Here is a 20604-nt window from a genome sequence, read left to right on the forward strand (position 1 = left end):
CTAATCTACAATATTTTTTCTTAATCTTTACACAATTCTAGAAACTATAAATAAAAATAGAAAACAATTTGATAGAAACAAAATATGTGAAAATGCAAAGAAATATCTTTACCCCTTTCAACACGCTAATCTGAAACTTTCCTTCTTTTAGGAAGGCAAAAGTACGCAAACTCAAATCTGAAATGCTGTGAGAAAAAATGTTAAGTGGTCCTTATGCAGGCTAATGAAAAGGCAATAAAGGATATATAAGACAATAGTTATATAAATTAGGCAATAGTTCTAATTTAGCTGAAAACTGAAATATTTATTCCAAGTAATAAATTTAATTATATCATAATGAAGTATAAAATCCCAAGGACACTGGGATTTTATAACCGATATTTTTATTTTTTATCCCTACGAGACAGTGTTAAAGGTAATTGTAAAACTTTTAATTTAGTACCTTTTTCTAAGTGTTATTTTTTTATGTACCTAATAATAAATTCATTTATAATTTTTTTAATGTAGAATTTAGTAGTGTATGCACCTTAAAATTTAGCTAATTTGAGTTCCGTAAATGCCAACTGTTACATAGCTCTGTGTTATTGTACTTATGATTACTGGTAGCAAATTTAGAAAGTCGGCACCTTTGTTTTCCTTATATTTTACTTGCACATAAGTGAGCTACCTTATTCACCATACTTGAATCTAATTCAGGTTTTGTTTTGTCCACCTGAGAGACAAGGGTTTGTGCTCGTAGGAATTTAGTATCCCTTAAGTTGTTCTTTTGGAAGAAATGGGACATGCTGAGGCCTATAGCAGGTACACTTTTAAGTGAAGACAAAAATAGTCACTTTTTTGAAAATTTATATAAAAATTTGCTTGCGTCAAAATTATTTCTTGTCACCCTGTAAATTGATGGGGGGAAAAACAGTAATGAGTTTTGTAAAATTCCTTTAATCGTTAAAAAACACCCTTGTAGAATACCATGTTTTTAACTTGAGTTCATTTATGCAGAAAAAACCATTTCATCTGATGGTTGGGAATATTGAATAGAGAAATGTTGTACTGAAAAAGAAAGCGATTAATTAACATTGTAAAGTCAAATGCAGGTGGCATTAGTGGCGAAGAAAATAAGGAGGCTTCTGGAATAGTATGTAAGATTAATTTTCGCACCGAACATTAGAATTTCAACAACATTAAAACATTCTGCAAACATTTCAAAGAGTTGTATTACTCCATTAAGAAGTTATTCATATACAGTCTGTTGTTTTTCTGACTTTTTCAATAGTTAGAATAATATTGAGTAGAAAGCAAAATAATCTCATTAAGAGATGATACGTCATCAGCAGATTTAAATATCCCAACCTTTTAAATATTTACACTAAATAGTTCGATTTTTAATTAATTCAATATAGTCATTATTATATGAAAATCAATCATACAACAGAGTCAATATTATCAGGGCTGATTGTGCTCCGGAAAAAGTACGGATTTCCGGATTTTTCGTTGACAGTGATCCGGAAGTTTCCGGAGATCGAAGGTCCAGACGTTTCAAAAAATCATTGATCACAGAAGTTTCCGGAAATCAAATTTTCAAAGGTGGAACTTAAAAACACAGTTTATTTTATTTGTTTGTAAGGGTGAGCCGGAGAGATACTTTATAAGCTTATATTCATGATTAATATTCATTTTTTATCAGTTAATAGTTGTTATAATCATAAACTCAAGAAAGAAAGACATATTTGTAAATTTTAATGACTTCTCCAGGTCATCATAGGTATGTGTAAAATTTTAAATATATTTAAAATAAACTAAGAAATATTGAGAAAAAGAAAAAACAAACTTATTTAAATGTTTTTCAATTTAAACTTTTTTTTTTTTTTTACTTAAGAAATTTTCCGGAATTTTGACTGGGACTCACAATCACCCCTGTATTATTCTTATGCATCAAAAATTATCATTCTGTATGTGATTTATAATTAATCATATCTCAAGTGTAGGTTATGACATTAATATGTCATTATGTTTAATTTTTTATTTTCAGCGACTACAACGCCAGCACCAACAACTACTGAAAGTAAGTATTTTTTTTGTATTTTATGGAGTTTTTAAATCAAATCAGTAGTTTTAAATCAGTTCTGAATCCAGTTTAAGAGGATGCCAAACCACAGAAGAAAATTTGCGTTGCAAATTCTCCTTCATTACCAATTTAAAATTTAGAAGAAAGAAAAAGCAAGTTCAAGCAAACCTAGAGTAAGTCATAAAGATTCAATTGCTGAAAAAAAAATACTTCAAAATATTAAAATGCAAACAACTTATTAGAAGAGAACTTCTTCGTTGCATAATACTAAGTTATCTTCTCGTAATTTATTTTTGTTTGTACATTTAAAAAAAATTTTCTTCAGTATTTGAAACTTCATCACTTACTCCAGGTTTGTCTCAACTTAGTTTTTCTACATTTTAAATTAGTAATGACGGAGAAAGATATTTGCACGGAAAATATTCTTCCAAAGTATGACATCCTCTTAATTAGACACTTTATGTTCTAAGCTTCTTTATCTTCTTTTTAGATTAATAATAAGGAGTAGTTAAATTTTTGAAATTAGTAAAATTTACTCATTTTATTAAACGATAATTGTGTTTTCAAAATCATAATTCCCCCGAAGTCATAATTTCAATCAATTTTTCTCTTAATCATCAATTAGAGGTAAAAGTATTTAAGCTTTTTACAGATTTCAGTCCTTTTTTTTTAAACCTTTGAAATTGAGTGAGATAGAACAAGATAAAATTTAAGAATTAGTTATTTAAAAAGCAATTATCATAAGGAAAAAAAAGTCTCTAACTCTACCTTCATCTGGGTTATTTTCCGCTATGTACGAAGGAAATAGAAATCTTATAGCTTTAAAAATTAGAAAAAAAATTACGCTTACTTCAAGACAGTAAGCAGCATCACAAACAATATCACATGTCTACTTGAAATTTAATGTAATTTAAGTATATTGTACACAAGTATATTGTACTTGAAATTTAAGTATATTTGTACAGTGCGTCAAAAAAAAGAAAAAAAAGCAGATTACCCTAAATAACTTTTGATTTAATGATCAAATATCTGATCACTAAAATATAGGCAGTAGCTGCAATCTGGGAAATATAGTCTCCATACATCTTGATATGGTTAAGAGACCGATCCAAAGTCCGGGCCCCTTAATGTCTATTTTACGTTTTGCATATTTCGTCATATCTCTAGAACTTTTTGAGCGAATTGAAACATTTTTGCATGCAATTATAACAAATGTTTTTCAACGGTAATTTTATGCAAAAAATAAATTTTAGTAAATGTTTATTATTTTATTTAATAATAGCCGAAAAAATTTGGAACAGTAAGGTAAGCAATTTTTTACTTCATTTAAGGTATGTAATTTTAAATGGCAAAATACAAAGTCTGAGGGAAATCAATCGAATAGTTCCTGAGAAATTGAATTTCAAGGAATTTGTATGTGGTATTCGTATTAAAAATGGATTTGACAATTGAATAAAATACTAATTTTGTCTTGTATGTATGTTCAGAATTGCAGCTATTATCCAAAAATAATTCTAAAAAATAAACATCAATCTTAAATAATAATGCATACTGTGCTGTATATTTTGTTATTATATGAAGAGAATCAAAACAATTTGCACACATTATTAAAATTCGTTTATCCAAAAAAGATTCCATGCCAAAAGTATTTTTTAATAATTATATATGATTTATTTATAATTTTTTTATTATTTTATTTAGCAATAGTTTAAAAATTTGAGGAATTTTGTGAGACATACAAATTTTTACATCATTTCAGAGAATCTAATTTTATAAGAAAAAATACAAAATTGGTCAAATAATTCCTGACAAATCAAATTTTAAAGAGGTTGTATATTTCAAATTCAACTTCTCAGTTACTATTTGACCAATTTTGTCCAAATTTTGAGTTCTGCCTCATAAAATTGCATTCTTCATAATGGTGTAAAAATTTGTATTTCTTATAATTTAATAATTTTGCTACTATTATTAAATAAATTAATAAAAAATAATAAATAATTATTCATGGTTATTTTTTCTATGGAATTGTCTATGGATTAATAAATTTTACAATTGTGTGCAAACACTTTTGGATACACTAAAATAATTATCAAAATTTAGTGAAATATACAAAAAGTTGAGATTAAAGGGTTCAAACTTTGAACTACTCTCTTGCTCCATTGGGAACCTATTTCCTAAATTGCAATTACCTTTTCTATTTTGAGAGTCAGAAACTGAATCCACAGAATTAAAGGTATGTTTGTTCATTAAAAATAAGTTTTTACATCTGACTTTGTGACTTAAAATATCGTGTGCACTAGTTAATTAGCATATTTGAGGTCATCAACTCGAACCATTAAGATTATATCTTAGTACGTGAAAATCTGATCATTCGATCAAAAGTTATTTAGGAAGATATTTGGGCACTGTGCATGATGCAATGTCTGAAATGCTGGATTAATTATGATGTATTTATGTGTTACTGTTAGGTCCTTGTGCACCTGGTTTTGTGTATGATGAATGCGCCTATAACTGCAGTCAGATGTGTTCTCCATTTGTGAAGGAGTTGACAGAAAAATGCATTGTGAGGGATTGCATCGAAGGCTGTAGGCCTGCAAAAGGCTGTCAAATACCCAATGTTTGGAGAGATTTCCACACATGTGTCAATAAAGAGGAGTGTACTTGTGTGCTCGACAATGAAGAAATTCTGGGAGTAAGCTATAACTAAATGTTATTAAGAAATTATTTTTAATAGAATTCATTGCAAGCTTAGGAATTCACAAATAATACTATTTTTAGTTAAGGCCAAACACTGATTTATCAAATTCACTGCCACCCAAACTTTTAATCATTAAATCGGGAGCTATTGTTCATAAATTTGAGATTTAAAAAAAAAAAAAATTGTTCTTGTCATCTCAGTAAAAGCAATTCTTCTGGACCAAATCAAGAAAAGCCATTAATTTTTTTTATATATATAACCGTTGTTGAACAGCCGACCCAAAACCCAATCCAGAAGACAAAGGAACTCCTAGATTAATTATGGGAAGAAATTTGCTTTCATGGATGACTTTTTGATCAAACTAACCCACATTTGCGTTACATGAAGAAGACCACGAAAACCTCCCACTGTTAGCCTGACGGCAAGGGTACTCTAACCAGGTCTACCGCTGAGGATATTTTCATCTGCACTGTGGTCGATGAGAGCCGTATGCGGAATTCGTATGTCCCAGCTGTTGCTGGATTTTGAACCCGGTTCACCTCATTGGAAGGTGAACGCTCTATTTCTTGAGTATAAGATCTTGTCCTCTATTGTTTTAGTTTTAGCTATGTTTTAAAAGGATTTTCATTTGATAGTATATTGTAAAGCCAGTGAATTTTAAACTAGCTACAGAAACAAAATGTGTATTGAAACAACAAGTTTTAGAACTGTATGAAATAACCACTTAAAAAAAAACTATTCTTAAAGCAAATAATTCTTTATTAAAGTTAAAATTCAAACAAAACAGAGTAATAATTATTGCTTATATTTAGACAAAATCATATATATTAGATAAAAATCAATGACGCATGTCTAAATTTTTTAGATGTTATTCTTTATGTAAGGTAAAAATTATACCCAAGGTATTATGATGTTATCATTCTGAACTTGTCCAAAAATTAATTTTCCTTTTCTTTCCTTTTTATATCGCTTTTATTTTTGAGTTTTTAATAAGTTTCTAAATTTCATTTTCTGAACCTATAGTAAAAGTCTTACGATTCACTGTGTTCAATTTCTGTAATAATTATGATAAAAAAAATTTTCTCTTGTATATTAATTTTATTTCTATGGTATTTGAAATCAAATCAAATATAGTTTAGTTAATTATATATAAGATTTGAAGTTGGCGATAGAAATATAATGCTAAAAGTTACAAAAGAAAAAAAAAAGTGAATTTTAAGCTGATGTAATAACGTCAATTGCAATAAATATTAAGTTCTAAATTGAATCTATATATGTTTATTCTAAAAACAATGACAAAATATTTGTATAAATTTATACACATAAAGTTTTTGAATTTTCGCTATACTTCTGTTGCCAGTTAAGAAAAAACCATTATCTCTATGGAGATATCCTGTTTGCATCTAAGCGCAGGACGAATGGATGCCAAGCTCCCTGCGCGAACATATATCACTGTTGCCAACGCTTGAAACGACGTTGCACAACTTCCTTTTCTGCTTTTTTTCTTAATTATAATAGCAGTTATTAACAACAATAATCAATTAACAAGCAATAAAAATTGTATCTGAAAATCCTAAGAAATGTTAGTTTTTCAGTTCGCATCTAAAGAAATTGATGAAGGAATAATAAATATTGTCTCTTGTAGACAATTTTCTTCTACAGCAAAACAATAATAAAATTTCTTCATCCCGCATTTGACTTCTTAGGAGCCTACCAACATAAGACACGCCATTTTTAGTGGTCTAATCAAATCCAATGCTCTTGCAATGTATATAGTTGTTTCTTTTCCAAGAATGAACGTTCTCCTTATTTATCAAAATATTTCGCCAAGTATAGGATTCCAGTGAGGCTATAAAACTATAGCTTTTTCATAATAATTCTTTGATGTATGTATATTGTAAAAGATAGCATGAATTATATTTCTACCTGATGTATTTAACTTTTAAAAGCTTTTATATTGTTTTAAAACACATTTGTGTAATTTGATAACGAAATAAAACTGGACTATATGCAGTTGCGGATGATTACTTAAATCCTATACCGCAATGGTCTTTTCTTAACTTACAGCGGAGTATAGTTTTTGAAACTAACACAGTAACTTCCTAATTTTCTTTTGTCTTAGCCTAATCAAGTGGTTGAGAAAGATTGTGAAAAATGTCAGTGTGTTCATGATAATATCCACTGCTATAAAATACCAGGATGTGGGGAAACCATACCACCACAATATTGTAAGGCTCTCATTATTTATTATTTATTTTTTCATATTCTAATAAATTTTCACAAGAATTTTTTCATCTGAAGTGGTATTGGTGCTTGAATATTTTCTGTTCAAATTTTTTTTCACTTTGGGTCTATTTTACTGAAGACATGTGGAGACACTTGCCTAAAATAAGAATTGTTTTTAATTTCTAACTTTATAGAGTATCTGAGGCTGTAACTCAGTACTGTGGATTAGATAGTTTACATTCTTCTTAAAAATACATTGGTTAAAAGATAAAAACTATTTTCTAACACCAAAAGTAAACTACTATTTATAATTCCAATGCAATTTTATTGAACTAAATCCAATTTTTAAATAATTATTTGTCTTAAATTAATTTTTTTTAATGATTTAATTTTTTTCATAATTTAAGTAAATAATTATTCATAACTGTTTAATTAATTACTTGTTATCTTCTGAAAATCCATTATGGTAATTTTTATGAATAAGATAAATTAAACTATATATAGGCATGCTTGAACTCACATATAGATGTTTCTTCATTTTTTAACATTAGTCATGTATTATAGACAAAGTAAGGATGTATCAAAACATCTTTCTGTTACCAAATTACTCGACAATAATTTCAATTGCTTTGTGCCAAAGTTGAAAGCTAATATAATAACTTTTCATACTAATGTTTTGTAATTTTTCTCTTTGATAAGAGACAGTTATTTTATCGAGGGCCATTAGTTCGTAGAATTTTCATTGCACTGTCATAGACTAATGTTACCAGTGCACTTGTTTAACCAGGGTGTGTAGCGTTTTTAAAAAGTGCTTGAAGGTGCTTATTTTTAATTTACGTTTTTTAAAAGCCCTTAAAGGTGCTTTTTTTATTCAGGGTTTGTAAAAAGTGCTTAATTATCTATTTTTTAAAAAGCAATTTTTTCTTTCTTGCCATTCTAAATTATAAAAAATGCATGATTTTCACTATTTTTTTTTCAATATTTATCAGAAACTAGTTATTTTATCATGATTATTTAAAGTTTATGAAAATAGTTTTGAATTGTATTGATTTTATGTTTATAAATTAAGAACTTTAAACGATAGAAAAAATTATTTTATTACTGCACAGATCCTAATTATGATTTTTTTTGGAAAGTGCTTAATAATATTTTTTTAGTGCTTAAAAAGTACTGATAAGGTGCTTATTTTTTGTTGAAAAATCTGCCTATGCACCCTGTTAACACTGCAGTGCTAATAGTATTATGTCTGCAATATAATATTGTAATAAAACCAACTTAAAAAAGAAATTATTACAAAAGAGTAGTCCTCACATATATATATATATTTTACTGTTTCTTCTTAACATATAAAAAAAAGTTTTTTTTTTTTTAATGCAGTGATAAGGAATATTACCCAGGAAGATTGCTGGACGGAATGGATTAGTATAGATGAACCGTCATCTGAGGGTGGAGACTTGGAAGCAATGAGCAAACTAAGAAAAAAATTTGAATTTTGTTTCAACCCCATCAAGATAGAATGCAGAACAATTTCAAGTAATTCTTACAAATTATTTATGAGAACAAAAGTTAGCTACACAATGAAGTTTATTTTAGAAACATACAATAGTCTTTTTTTTATATAGTATATGTTTTTTTATTTGTTCTTATGTCCTATTCTTTTGATATACAGTCGGACCTCTATTTAACGAAGTCGCTAAATCCTGATAATAAGTTCGTTATATGGAAAATTCATTAAATAGAAAATCGCCTTTTAAAATACTTAAGCAACACAACACAGGCTTTAAATTCATAAACACTAGATTTAATTAAAATAGCAATTGATGCACTTTTATCTTGTAAACTAGTATCTACTATTTATTTTATAAATCTTAACCATAAAAGAAATCTGCATGGAAAGCAAGAATAGAGCAAAACACTATTCAGTGTTACACTGTCATGCTATATACATTTTCAACTAGAAAAAGGCTAAATTTATGTATAAAATTATAGTTGTATTTATTGTAAAAGTAATTATAAACATACATTACCACATGCGTTCTTAAGTTAAATTGCTACTGATAAAATCCATTAATTTGAACTGAGTTTTTCGTTTGAGATGCAAACAAAAAGGGAAAAGGAATTTACTGCTTGCTCTAAGATAATTTTTAGAGAAAATAGTAAGACATTTCATAAAGCAGTGGCTTCGAAAATTAATTCAAGGTCATTTCCCCCATAAAATGCGTTAACAAGTTTGAAACGTTAAGAAATATTTTAGAAAATAGGGAAAGGGGATCTCAATGAAAAGTTCGTTAAATAGAAAATTCACTTCGCTATTTGGAAGTCATTTTGCAAAGAAATTTCCAAAATGTTCTTGGTTCCTTGAAAAAATTCGTAAAATAGAGAAATTTGTAAAATTGAAGTTCGTTAAATATTGGTACGACTGTATTTTTTTATGTATACAATAGGGCTTGATTATCCATTGAAATCAGAACTAGACCTACTAATCAAAATATTTGGATTATCAAAATATTTAAGTGGAAGCAACAATGATTTTATTTTTCAAGTAGCTCTGAAAATAGAGTTTCTTATTATATTGTACTATATGTAGTATTTTAATCTGACCACTCTTTTTGTAAAGGTATTAAAAAAAATAATAATTCACTTGCATTATTGCACTAGGTTGATTAGGTTTATTTAACCCTTTATTTACCAAATTATTAGAAAATTATCAAAAATATGCTTAACTTTTTGTCCCTTTAAATAATGTCTCTTTCACACTTTGGGAAATTTCTTTTTTAATATTCAATTATATTTTCAAATTTTTCTTAAAATTGTTTATTTGAGACTTAAACCACAGTATAAAATTTCGATTGGAGTTAAATATTTAATACTTAATTTTTTAACTAGAGGAAAATTTTAATGATTCAATTAAAATATGAAAGACTTATTTTCAAAATTGATCGAGATAGAAAATTAAGAGTTGAGGAATCAAACTGTACTCCTTGACCGAAATACCAACAGTTAAAAAGTTCCACTGATGATATTCAATTTCAAATAATCATGTGTTGCCAAGAGTAATGATAAATAGTCATATTACAGTGACACACTAATTCTGATGGGATGTTTTGCTAAATTTTAAATGTTATATGGAAATCATATGAGTTGCAATTTAAAGTTCCAAAGGTTTTCATGTTACGTTAAGTTAATATATTGATTTATTTATTTGAAAAATGATGCTATTCAAGTAAGAGTGTTTTTAAATTTATAAATAGAAGAGCTTTACTTGAAAAAGGATGTTTCAAGTGTGAACATCAACTTTAAAATGTGCAGAAAGCATTAGGAATCTGTTATTTATAAGAATATTCTTTGTTTGATTTTTATAATTTCTTTATACAACACAATGATAAGCATGTTGAAAACTTATATTGCAGAAATCTCAAAGTCATATAACATAATCTTCCACAGCTTATTCATTACATCTTACATAGATCTCAACATATTCTTTCATTTGTCACTTAACATTCTAAGTGCATCTATTATTAAACAGCGTGTGTCAGTATTTTTCTTTTCAGTTTCCCTTCAAATTTTTCATGTTTATTAAAAGTATATGCATTTTTAATAGGTAAGCAAAAACCATATGATGTTGGGCAAATCGTTACTTGCAATTTAGAAAAGGGTCTGTTGTGCTGGAATAATGATAATATGCCTGAAGGATGTTATGATTATGAAATACGCTTCTACTGTCCATGTTGTAAGTGCCAGTGTAGTATTTTCATTCATTCGAAATAAGCTTAATATTTTTAAAATGTCTAGTGTTTTATTACTGACAAAATAAGATCTTTATCAGTATTCCCCCTTTGCATTTTTAGTAGGGCAGCCCATTCCATCTGCCCTTTGATCCCTATAAATGCTCCCTCCTTGCCCTTTTTGTAAAAATTAACCGTTATTCACTGTCTTTTTATTTTATTTTTTCATGAAAAGGTTGTTTCTTTAACCTTTCATTGATAATTATTTTACCTTAATTTTATTCCTTCATCTTAGTAAGAGTTTTCTTATGTTGTCTAGTTATATAGTTAAAATTTGCATGATATTCGGCCCTAGAGATATTTACATATTTTGTTCTGTTGTACTTATGAGTTTAGTGATTTTGAATTGTATCGTTATTTTTTTAAATAAATACCTTGATTTTTTTTTAAAAAAAAGTACCTTTAAATGTTTATTTTCTCATAGTTTTCAGTTCAAAATATATATTAAAAAATCTCTCAAGTTGTTTGTAAATTAATCCTTTTTTTTTAAAAAAAAATTATATAAAGAGATTGTCTTTTAGCTTGCCTTTAATTATTTTTCAAAAGCTTAGAATTTTTCCGTTATTCTGATAATGGTTTAGAATTACTGGTCAAAATATACACATTAGAAAGTAAAAGGGAGTAGTTTAAAAATTGAATCAAATTCAGTTATTACATAATATTACTCATTTTGATAAATTTCAACTGTAGTGAGTGCCTTTTCAAAACTCAAAGTGTTCTTTAATGTGAGGAAGCACCCTTCCCTTTTTTTTATTCCTTGGGATAACCCTATCTTTACATTGTTTACCTTTAATAAAACCTTCTCAATATATTTTAATCAACCACTAATCCCAAAAAATGGAATTTTAAATTGCTGCACAATTGACATAATCCAAAATGTGTCACTGTGACATCAGTTTTCCCAGATGTAATGCACACTTTCTTTATTTTTCATGTTAAGTATATACCCATAGACGTCAATTTGCTCCGCTTTGAAAAACAAGTATTTTTTAGTTGCAGCATAGTTTAAATTATTTTTAGTTTAGTAAATTTGCTTTTAATTTATTTTTCCACCAATACATACAGGGTGTCCCAAAAGGTCGTTTACAAACTTAACATGCTGGTCTGTCATATCATGATTAGGGTTGAAAGTTTGTCGCGGCGCGAATTTTCGCGACCGTTTCCGCGAAATTTCAAGTTTTTTTAAAAAATTGGCGAATTTTTTAAAATTGCGCGATTTGAACGAAAGTTATTCAATTCGCGCGATTTAAATGAAAATTATTCACAATTTGAAGTTATTATTTAATACCATTTCATCTTTCGTCACTGACAATGCGTCTTACATGAACAAAGCATGGGAAAAAAGTTTGAAAGCAGCTTTCTTGAATGCTGTTCATGTGACTTGCAATGCAAATCTTTTAAATCTCCTAGGAGAAATATGGCAAAATCAATTTGAAAAAGTGAATTCTTTTATTGTGCATTTAAAGCGTGCATTCACAGCATGTCCTTCACGTAAGGGTCGATTTCGAGCCTTTTTAGTTGAAAAGGGTAAAAACGCCGCTCTACCACCGGTTCCCGTACAAACCAGATGGAATAGCTGGTTTAAGGCAGCTTTGTTTCACGTAAATTACTTAGCTGAATATGCAGAGTTCTTCGATAAAGAGGAACAAAATAGCAGTAGTTCTTTGATCAGCACGATTTCCGAAGAGTGTTGTAACGCAGAATTGAGTGAAGATTCAAGAGAGATTGAAAAATATGCATCTTTAATTTTGAATCTATTAAATTTATATGAAAAACAAAGAATAAATTCGCATGTTATTTTTAATGAAATGTCTGATCTTGCTGAAGATTTAAAAAGCAAATCTATAACCTGCCAGCACTTGAAATCTAAAAAAGCTTTAAAATCATGCCAGAAAAAATTCGGGCATACTTTTTGAAGGCAATATTACAATACACAGATTTCGTCAACCAGCATCAAGCTTTTTTAAAGCATGCAGAGCTTTTGATCCTAGTCAATTCAAATACTTAGATGTTTTCCAAGAAGATGATAGTTCTTTTATTTTTAACTCTATCCCCATGTTTGAGGATGAAGAACGAATTTAATGCTTACAAAGCGACAGTTAATGAACTAACTACACGTTGAAAGTAGACAATTAATTCAGTTTTGGAAATCGAAGATGGAACGCTATCCTAAAGTGGCAATTCAATGTTTGTCAGTACCAACCAATAGCGTGGATGCCGAACGATCTTTTTCAAAATACAAAAATGTATTGAGTGATGAAAGGAGAAAAATTAGCGAGAATAACCTAACCATGTATAATATTTTGTATAAAAATTCTGTACATTTAAGTAACGGCATTAATATTGCTTAAAAATAAAATTTTGTAACTTTTTTATGTTTTTTATTATTTTTAAATTGATTTTCGGTTTAAATATCAGTGTATATGCTATCCGCGAAAATGTCGCGAATTTTTAAAACTTTTGCGCGAATCACCCGCGAATTTATGTATTTTTTTCCCGCGACAAACTTGCAACCCTAATCATGATGAACAAGATTTACATAGGAACTTGTGTCCGAAAATTAAAACTGTAACCGCTAGAGGGCGATAAGTGCAGGTTTGGATGAGGAGAAAAAAAAATGATACCGATAGCGGTGTTAATATGAATTTTATTATAAAACACCATTACATCACAGCAAATGCTCAAAATTCCTTCCATTCTCCAAAATGCACATTTCACAGCGTCGGCGCATGGATTCACGAACCCGTTCAAATTGGCCAGGAGTGTCACGGACACGTGCTGCCGCTTCCGAGATCCTGGCGATAAGATCCATGTCCGATGTTACAGGTGTTTCATACACTATGGACTTCATGTGTCCCTACAGGTAGAAATCCAGGGGAGTCGGGTCGGAGGATCGCGGTGGCCATGGCACCGGTCCACCTCTACCGATCCAGTGATTAGGATAAATCCTATCGAGGTATTCTCGAACAGCGTAGCTAAAGTGGGCAGGCGCTCCACCATGCTGAAACCAGATGTTTCGGCGTGTAGCGGCTGGAACGTCACTCTTCAGATCCGGCAAAACTCTTTCTAAAAAAATGCGATAGGTATTTCCGTCGAGGCGTTCAGGTAGAAGGTAAGGGCCAATCCGCATGTCACCGATAATACCAGCCCAAACGTTTACGCTGAAACGTTGTTGATGTGCATGGGCACGTGTACATCTTGGGTTTTCATGCGCCCATACGTGCATGTTGTGCAGGTTCACGACACCATCCCATGTAAAGCAGGATTCATCAGAAAACAAAATCCATGATGGAAAATTTGGCTGTGCGACCCGCTGTTGCAAATACCAGCGTGAGAATGCAATGCGTTTGGGATAGTCGTCAGCGCACAATGCCTGTACTTTTTGGAAGTGGTAAGGGTGTTGCATGTCATCGTGCAGTATGCGCATTATTGTGGAACGAGCTACACCCAAGACACGTTCACCTTCTCGGAGACTTCTTTGCGGGTTGATGGCATACTCCTGTATTACGGTTTCCTCTACGACAGGTGTGCGTGCAGCACGTTCTCGATCGATGTGGCTACGTGCTACGAAAGCACCTGATTCACATAATCTACGGTGCAATCGTCCAAACAAAACATGACTTAACTGACGTCTGTTTGGGAAGCGCTCTAGGTACGTCCGTGCCGCGGCTCGTCCATTTCCATCAGCGGCGCCGTATACGTAATGCATGTCGGCCATTTCTGCGTTACTAAACTCATTCATCCTTCTCCTTCAACGTCCACGCCTGAAATGATTGTTTTTCCCACTCTCCCGTTTTCGTGCAATTATCGCCCTCTAGCGGTCGCAGTTTTAATTTTCGGACACAAGTTCCTATGTAAATCTTGTTCAGCATGATAGGACAGACCAGCATGTTAAGTTTGTAAACGACCTTTTGGGACACCCTGTATAAAAATTTCAAAGCCCCATATAAAATTAAACTTTGTTACAGCTATCTCATGATAAGATTTAGAAAATTAGCAAAATTATCTCTTATTCTACAAGTTATAATTTGTTATGCATTTATAAAAACTTTTGCAGAAAATAGAGCAGTTGGCATCCCTGTAAAGCAGCGTATCTCAGTTTTACGGTAAAACATTCATGCATTTTACTGTCTGTAAATAAAGAGATTCTTTACAGACATAATTTAATGATTGAAGAATTCTATATGCATTAAAAATTTATGTTTTTAGTTGTTTCTTTAAAATGAGACAATTATTTGAATGTTGTATAAAGAATGAAATAGTTACGGTACTGTTAATGGTAAGGAAGAAGAAAGCATAGTAAGAAACACAGAAACACTTGTATCATTTCCTAAAATTTTACCCAAATAAATGCAAAAAAAAAAAAAAAACATCATTCAGAGAGTCTATAAGAGAGCAGAGACTATGAAAGACTAAAACTTTAATGCCGAGATGAAAAATAATAAAATAAAATAAACTAATTTTATCAACATTTTAGATACATGATAGTATAAATCTAACATTCTTCCTTTTAATGTACTTAACGCAACACTTTATTAGTTGCATTTTTTTTATTTGCAACGTATTTAAAACAACAGAAAATGAATTGAATATATATATATATATATATATATATATATATATATATATATATATATATATATATATATATATATATATATATATATATATATATATAGTATGTAGGTTTAAAAAATGTTCATTCCGTTTTATCAAGTTAAACCAGTGGTCGAAAAACGACATAATTTTTTTTTGTTAAATACTACTGCTTTATTGCAAATGCGGCTTAACTACGGCTACTTTTTTAACATTTAGTGACTACAGACAACTTTTGAAATATAACCACTACTTTTAGGAATTTGTGGGAGAACTTAATTTTGCATCCATGCTCAAAATGGTTATGAATAAAAAAAATATAAAAAATTGGCTTATTTAAACATAAGGAATTATTAATTCTGTGATTATTTTTACAATGTCTTTGGTGCCAAGCCTTTAACTCTAGGTAACTAAACATTTGTTTAATGGGCCAATTTGCCAACTTTTTTTAAACATTTGTCTTATAGACTAACAAGTTTTGCCAGTGTTTCAAAGCCCTGTTTCTGCACAAAACTGCATTGGAACTCAGTATTTAATAGTTACATATAGATTGTCATATCAAAAATTTTAGTACTTTCATGAGTGTTTTGGGTATTAAGAGTCTTCCTTAATTAATAAATACTACTAATACTAACATTTGAGCTCTGGTGACTCAGTGATCGAGAGAGAGGATGAGGTGAACCAGGTGCGAATCCGGATCCGGTTCCCACCAACCACAGTGCTGACGTAAAATATCCTCAGTGGTAGATGGATCATTGGTTAGAGTCCCCTTGCCGTCAAGCTAACTGTGTGAGGCTTTCACGATTTTCTTTTCCACGTAACGCTAATGCATGTTAGTTCCATCAACAAAGTCCTCCGCGAAAGCAAATTTCTTCCAATACCTGATCTAAAATTCCCTTGTCTTCTGGATTGGGTTCAAAATTACAAGGCTACAGAATTGAACATCAATAGTCCAAAATCCAAAATTGAGTTGGCTGTTTAACTACGGTTATAATACTAACATTTAAATCAATACTAAAATGAATGGGGCACATTTTGGAGATTCCCTTGAGTTAAAAATTAACTAGCTTTTTGCCAACCCAGAGTTAAGATATATACATGCTGAGATAATTGTTTGGATTTACAGCAACAACACCAGTGCCCACAACTACCACCACAACTCCTGCACCCACTTTAGAACCTGGAGCTTGCACTTATGGTTGGACTGACTGGATCAACAATCACTCTCCTAATAATCGAGGGGACTTTGAGAGCATCCAGAAATCAAGAATTAGTCATGTATTTTGTGCCAATGACATGATAACGGGAATAGAGTGCCGTCGTGTGGGTGATAGGAACAGTGGCTCTTACCAGCGCACGGTCACTTGTGATTTGCATACTGGATTGGTATGCGTTCAAGAGAGGCTTAATTTGGAGGAGGAGTGCTGGGATTATGAAGTGAGATTCTTCTGTGATTGCCCAACAGTAGCACCCATTACCGGTAAGAAATGAAAATTAATACCGGTAAAAATTTTATATGTTGAATTGAAATGCAATCATTTTTTAAATCATTGCATGTGAAACAGAATGTTTATTTATATGCTCCTTTTACTAATTTCCAATTCTTAATTGATTTACACCAAACTTTTGTCTCGTTGGAAAGATGCAATTCAGCTCTAATTCTTAGCTAATCACAAACTTATCTGAAGAGTTAAAATGCAAATTAAACGCATTAAATTTTTTGCATAAATCTGTGATAAACAGTCTCTTTTTAAAAGGCTGAATTATATATTTAAGAAAAAAAACTTATTTTTCAAGTTGGTTGTAATCCAATATACAAAATGAAGCTGTTAGAAACAAATGAAAAAGAAATTAAAGTCAAATTCAAACTGAGGAAAGTGCTAAAGTAGTGTATGTCTGAGGTTTCTTTTTAATGCATATAAATTTATAAAGTAAAATTAAAGTTAAGTTCAAAAATGAAGGCAAAACAGTACTTCTTCAAAGCATGCATTCATGCTGGAGCTTTTCTGTGAATTACTGTTTAACAAAACAAAATTATAATTCATGCCCTGAAACTCCAAGTGCGAAAGAGAAAAAAAAAATTCTCCTAATAAGTTTCCAATTGAAATATTTGTTTTAAAATAAGTTTTCTGATCTTTATATTAATTTATATCATTTAACTCACTACAAGTGACACATAATATAAGCATAATTATACACATATAAGCATAATGTGACATATTAGCATAATTGAATTTCAGAAACAGTTCCACCCACTACAAGACCGGTTCATGAACCATGTGCATACTGGTCTAAATGGATCAATGAGCATCATCCTTCGACAACAAAAGCAACAACAAAAGGAGGAGGGAAAAGGAAAGGAGATACTGAAAAAGCAATGCTTCTAAAATTACAGAGAGAGTACCAGTTTTGTTTGGAAGTAAGATTCTCCCACTTTTTATACTATAACTCAAAACATCCTATTTTTGAGTTATGATAACTATAGGGCATAGTGCACCATAGGCAGTTTGTTGGCAAGCTTTTTATTCTAGATTTAGTTCAAAGTGTTTAAGAAAATAGACATAGTTATTTAAGAAAATGACCTTATTATTTGATTTTGTTTTTCAAATTTCTCTGATGAAATTTTTTTTCTTCAAACTAATGGACGATCTAAGTAAATTCATAATGCTGTATCGTCAATTTGCATAAATTACTTAGTACATTTTTTTAAATTAGTTTTTTTAAAGATGACTTTAAAACTCAATAGTTGTTAGTACAAGGTTGTAACGAGTTGTATAAATTTGTAATAGTTGTACTATAATAGTTACCAGAGTAAGAACTCTCCAGTGAGTTAATATTGCAATTTACACTGTTGTCTTTTATTCTTCAGATTAAATGGCAAATTTTGACTTGGTTGATAGACTAAAATGCGACTATCTGCAACTATTTTCAGCCTATGGAAACTTTTTTTTGGGTTAAAAAAGCAACTGTTTTTTGGCTATTAGGAAACTTTTCTGTACTCCTAGCGATTGTTTTTAGCATAAATTGGGTTGACAACCTACAGCCGGTGGGAGCTTAACGTAATGATTGAAAATTTGAATTGCAAATTTGAGTTATCACTTTTTAATGCACAAGGCTATTTTGTTTCTCAATCGCTTTTTCAACAGTTATTGCTACAAAATTCTGCATAATTTAAAAAACCTAATTTTTAATACGATATTACAATATGTGTATTTCGAAATTCGAGTAATCACTTTTGTATGTATATATATATATATATATATATATATATATATATATATATATATATATATATATATATATATATATATATATGCTGTATCAATTATTTACTAAAAGGGAAAATTTTTTAGAAACAGTATTTTTTTTTAATGAATTCTAGTAATTAAAAGTATTTAATTACTAGAATTCACTCAAAATGTTTAACGTTTAATTAACGTTTTTTAAAAATTATCATATTTGCCACCAATTTGACTAAATTGATCATGGTATATGACAATTAAGTCATTTAATAAAGTTTTAGTCATATTGTTTAAAAATTTTTGTTCTTATTTTGGCAACTATTTTCATAGTTTTCGTCAACAATTTTCTTGCTTTGCGCTACTAAAAGCAACTATTTTGTTAATTTTTTTCTGTGGCGACCCTATACTTTCCTCCTAATTTTGATGTTCACTTTATAGGGTTATTTGTCGAACATTGAATGTAGAGAGGCTTCAACTGACCTCCTTTATACTGAAACTGGTGACAAAAGCTTGCAATGTTCCCTCTATGGAGGTTTCCGCTGCCGAGCAAAAGATCAAGAAAATGGCATCTGTAAAGATTACAAAATACGATATTATTGCAGCTGCGGTAAAAACATTTCTCTTTAAAAATTTTTAAATTTAATATCTTTAGATGCAGCTTGTATATTTTTGTTGCTATAATGAAGCCTACAAAGAGCATACTGTACAAATACTCAAATTGTATTTTTATAATAAGCTGATTTCACTTTTTGGTACACGAACCTTTGACTTTCCTATCACAGTCAGGGACCTTCATCTCCTAGCAATTTTGTCCTTTTTTATTTTCACGAGTATAGCAAGCATATTTTTACTTGAATGTCAACTTGCTCTTCAAATTATTTAACAAATATGAAAGATGTATAAACGTTGTTTAAGTTTTTTCTTTCTTTCTTCCCAATCTAACTAATACTCATGGAGGAAAGAAAGAAAAACAAACTAATACTCCTAAAGCATTCTTTCTATGGACATTGAACTTTAAATTTGCTGAGAAATTCACAAGTTTTGACCATCTATGTTGATTTCTCTATTCACTTACAATTCTCTAAACTGATCACATTAATCTTATATTTAAAGGTTTTCGACTTTCTGCCATGCAAATATATTGCACAAAAATTTGTAATTTATCATAAGAACAACAAAATATGTTATATGCAAATGTAATTTAAATCACTCTTATACAAAAGCATGGTTTTTGGTATTGATCAAGATTTGTCGATCTTAAGTAGTTGCTAGCCACTTTCCATACATAAGCTTATCTATTACAATTCGCATAGCCTCTCAACTTTTGCGCATTTTGCATGAAATTTTCTTTTACATTCAAATTGACTTCTTGAGTTTCCAAATTTAGTTTATAATGATTTTGACTACCTCACATAGGGATTAATATATATAATCATAAGGGATAAAGGGATTAATAATTATAAAAGTGCATGATAATTATGCAATGCTATTTTTGAAATCTGAGTAAAATAAAACTGATTTTTTTTGTTTATAATTGTAATTAAATTTTTATTTCTCCACCACTTAATCAGTTGAGAAACTGAAATATGTCGGGTATACTGTATATATATATATTTTTTTTTTGCGAAAAGAGCTTTTAAAAAACTGGTCCCTTTTTTCAAATTTTTTGGTCCCTAAGTTCCTTTTTTTGAAGTTCAAAGCTACTAAAATCCCTGATCTGCCTAATTGCAATTTAAATCTTGAATTAGACATCAGGATAGAAATAAGAGAATTCATCATTGAGTTTCGTTATTTCCTTCGAAATATTTTACAAAAATAACACATTCACATAAAAATGAGTATGTCTAATTCGACAATAGAACTGTTTAAATAAAAACAATTTCAACTCTTTAAATCTTCAGGCTCTGCATGAAAGCAATATTTTTATTTCGTAAGGCAAGGCACCAGTCTCCGCAAAAAAGAGAGAGAGAAAATACTAATAGGTGATAAAAATGA

General features: G+C 29.9%; 1 protein-coding gene across 8 annotated transcripts in view; it reads left to right on the forward strand.

Annotated features, from left to right (window-relative positions):
* LOC107453264 (hemocytin) overlaps positions 1–20604 on the forward strand; it is a 142808-nt gene that overhangs the window by 64391 nt on the left and 57813 nt on the right. For all 8 annotated transcript variants that reach the window (XM_087157895.1, XM_087157896.1, XM_087157897.1 and 5 more), the window contains 8 exons: positions 2027–2059; positions 4531–4754; positions 6883–6988; positions 8364–8519; positions 10588–10716; positions 16494–16847; positions 17608–17786; positions 19048–19216. In XM_087157895.1, the coding sequence (XP_087014021.1) occupies positions 2027–2059; positions 4531–4754; positions 6883–6988; positions 8364–8519; positions 10588–10716; positions 16494–16847; positions 17608–17786; positions 19048–19216 (1350 nt within the window). The remainder of the gene's footprint in view (positions 1–2026; positions 2060–4530; positions 4755–6882; positions 6989–8363; positions 8520–10587; positions 10717–16493; positions 16848–17607; positions 17787–19047; positions 19217–20604) is intronic.

This window comes from Parasteatoda tepidariorum, chromosome 2 (assembly GCF_982258835.1).
Source record: "Parasteatoda tepidariorum strain Cologne lab strain chromosome 2, Ptep-v5.0, whole genome shotgun sequence".
Lineage (NCBI taxonomy): Eukaryota > Metazoa > Arthropoda > Arachnida > Araneae > Theridiidae > Parasteatoda > Parasteatoda tepidariorum.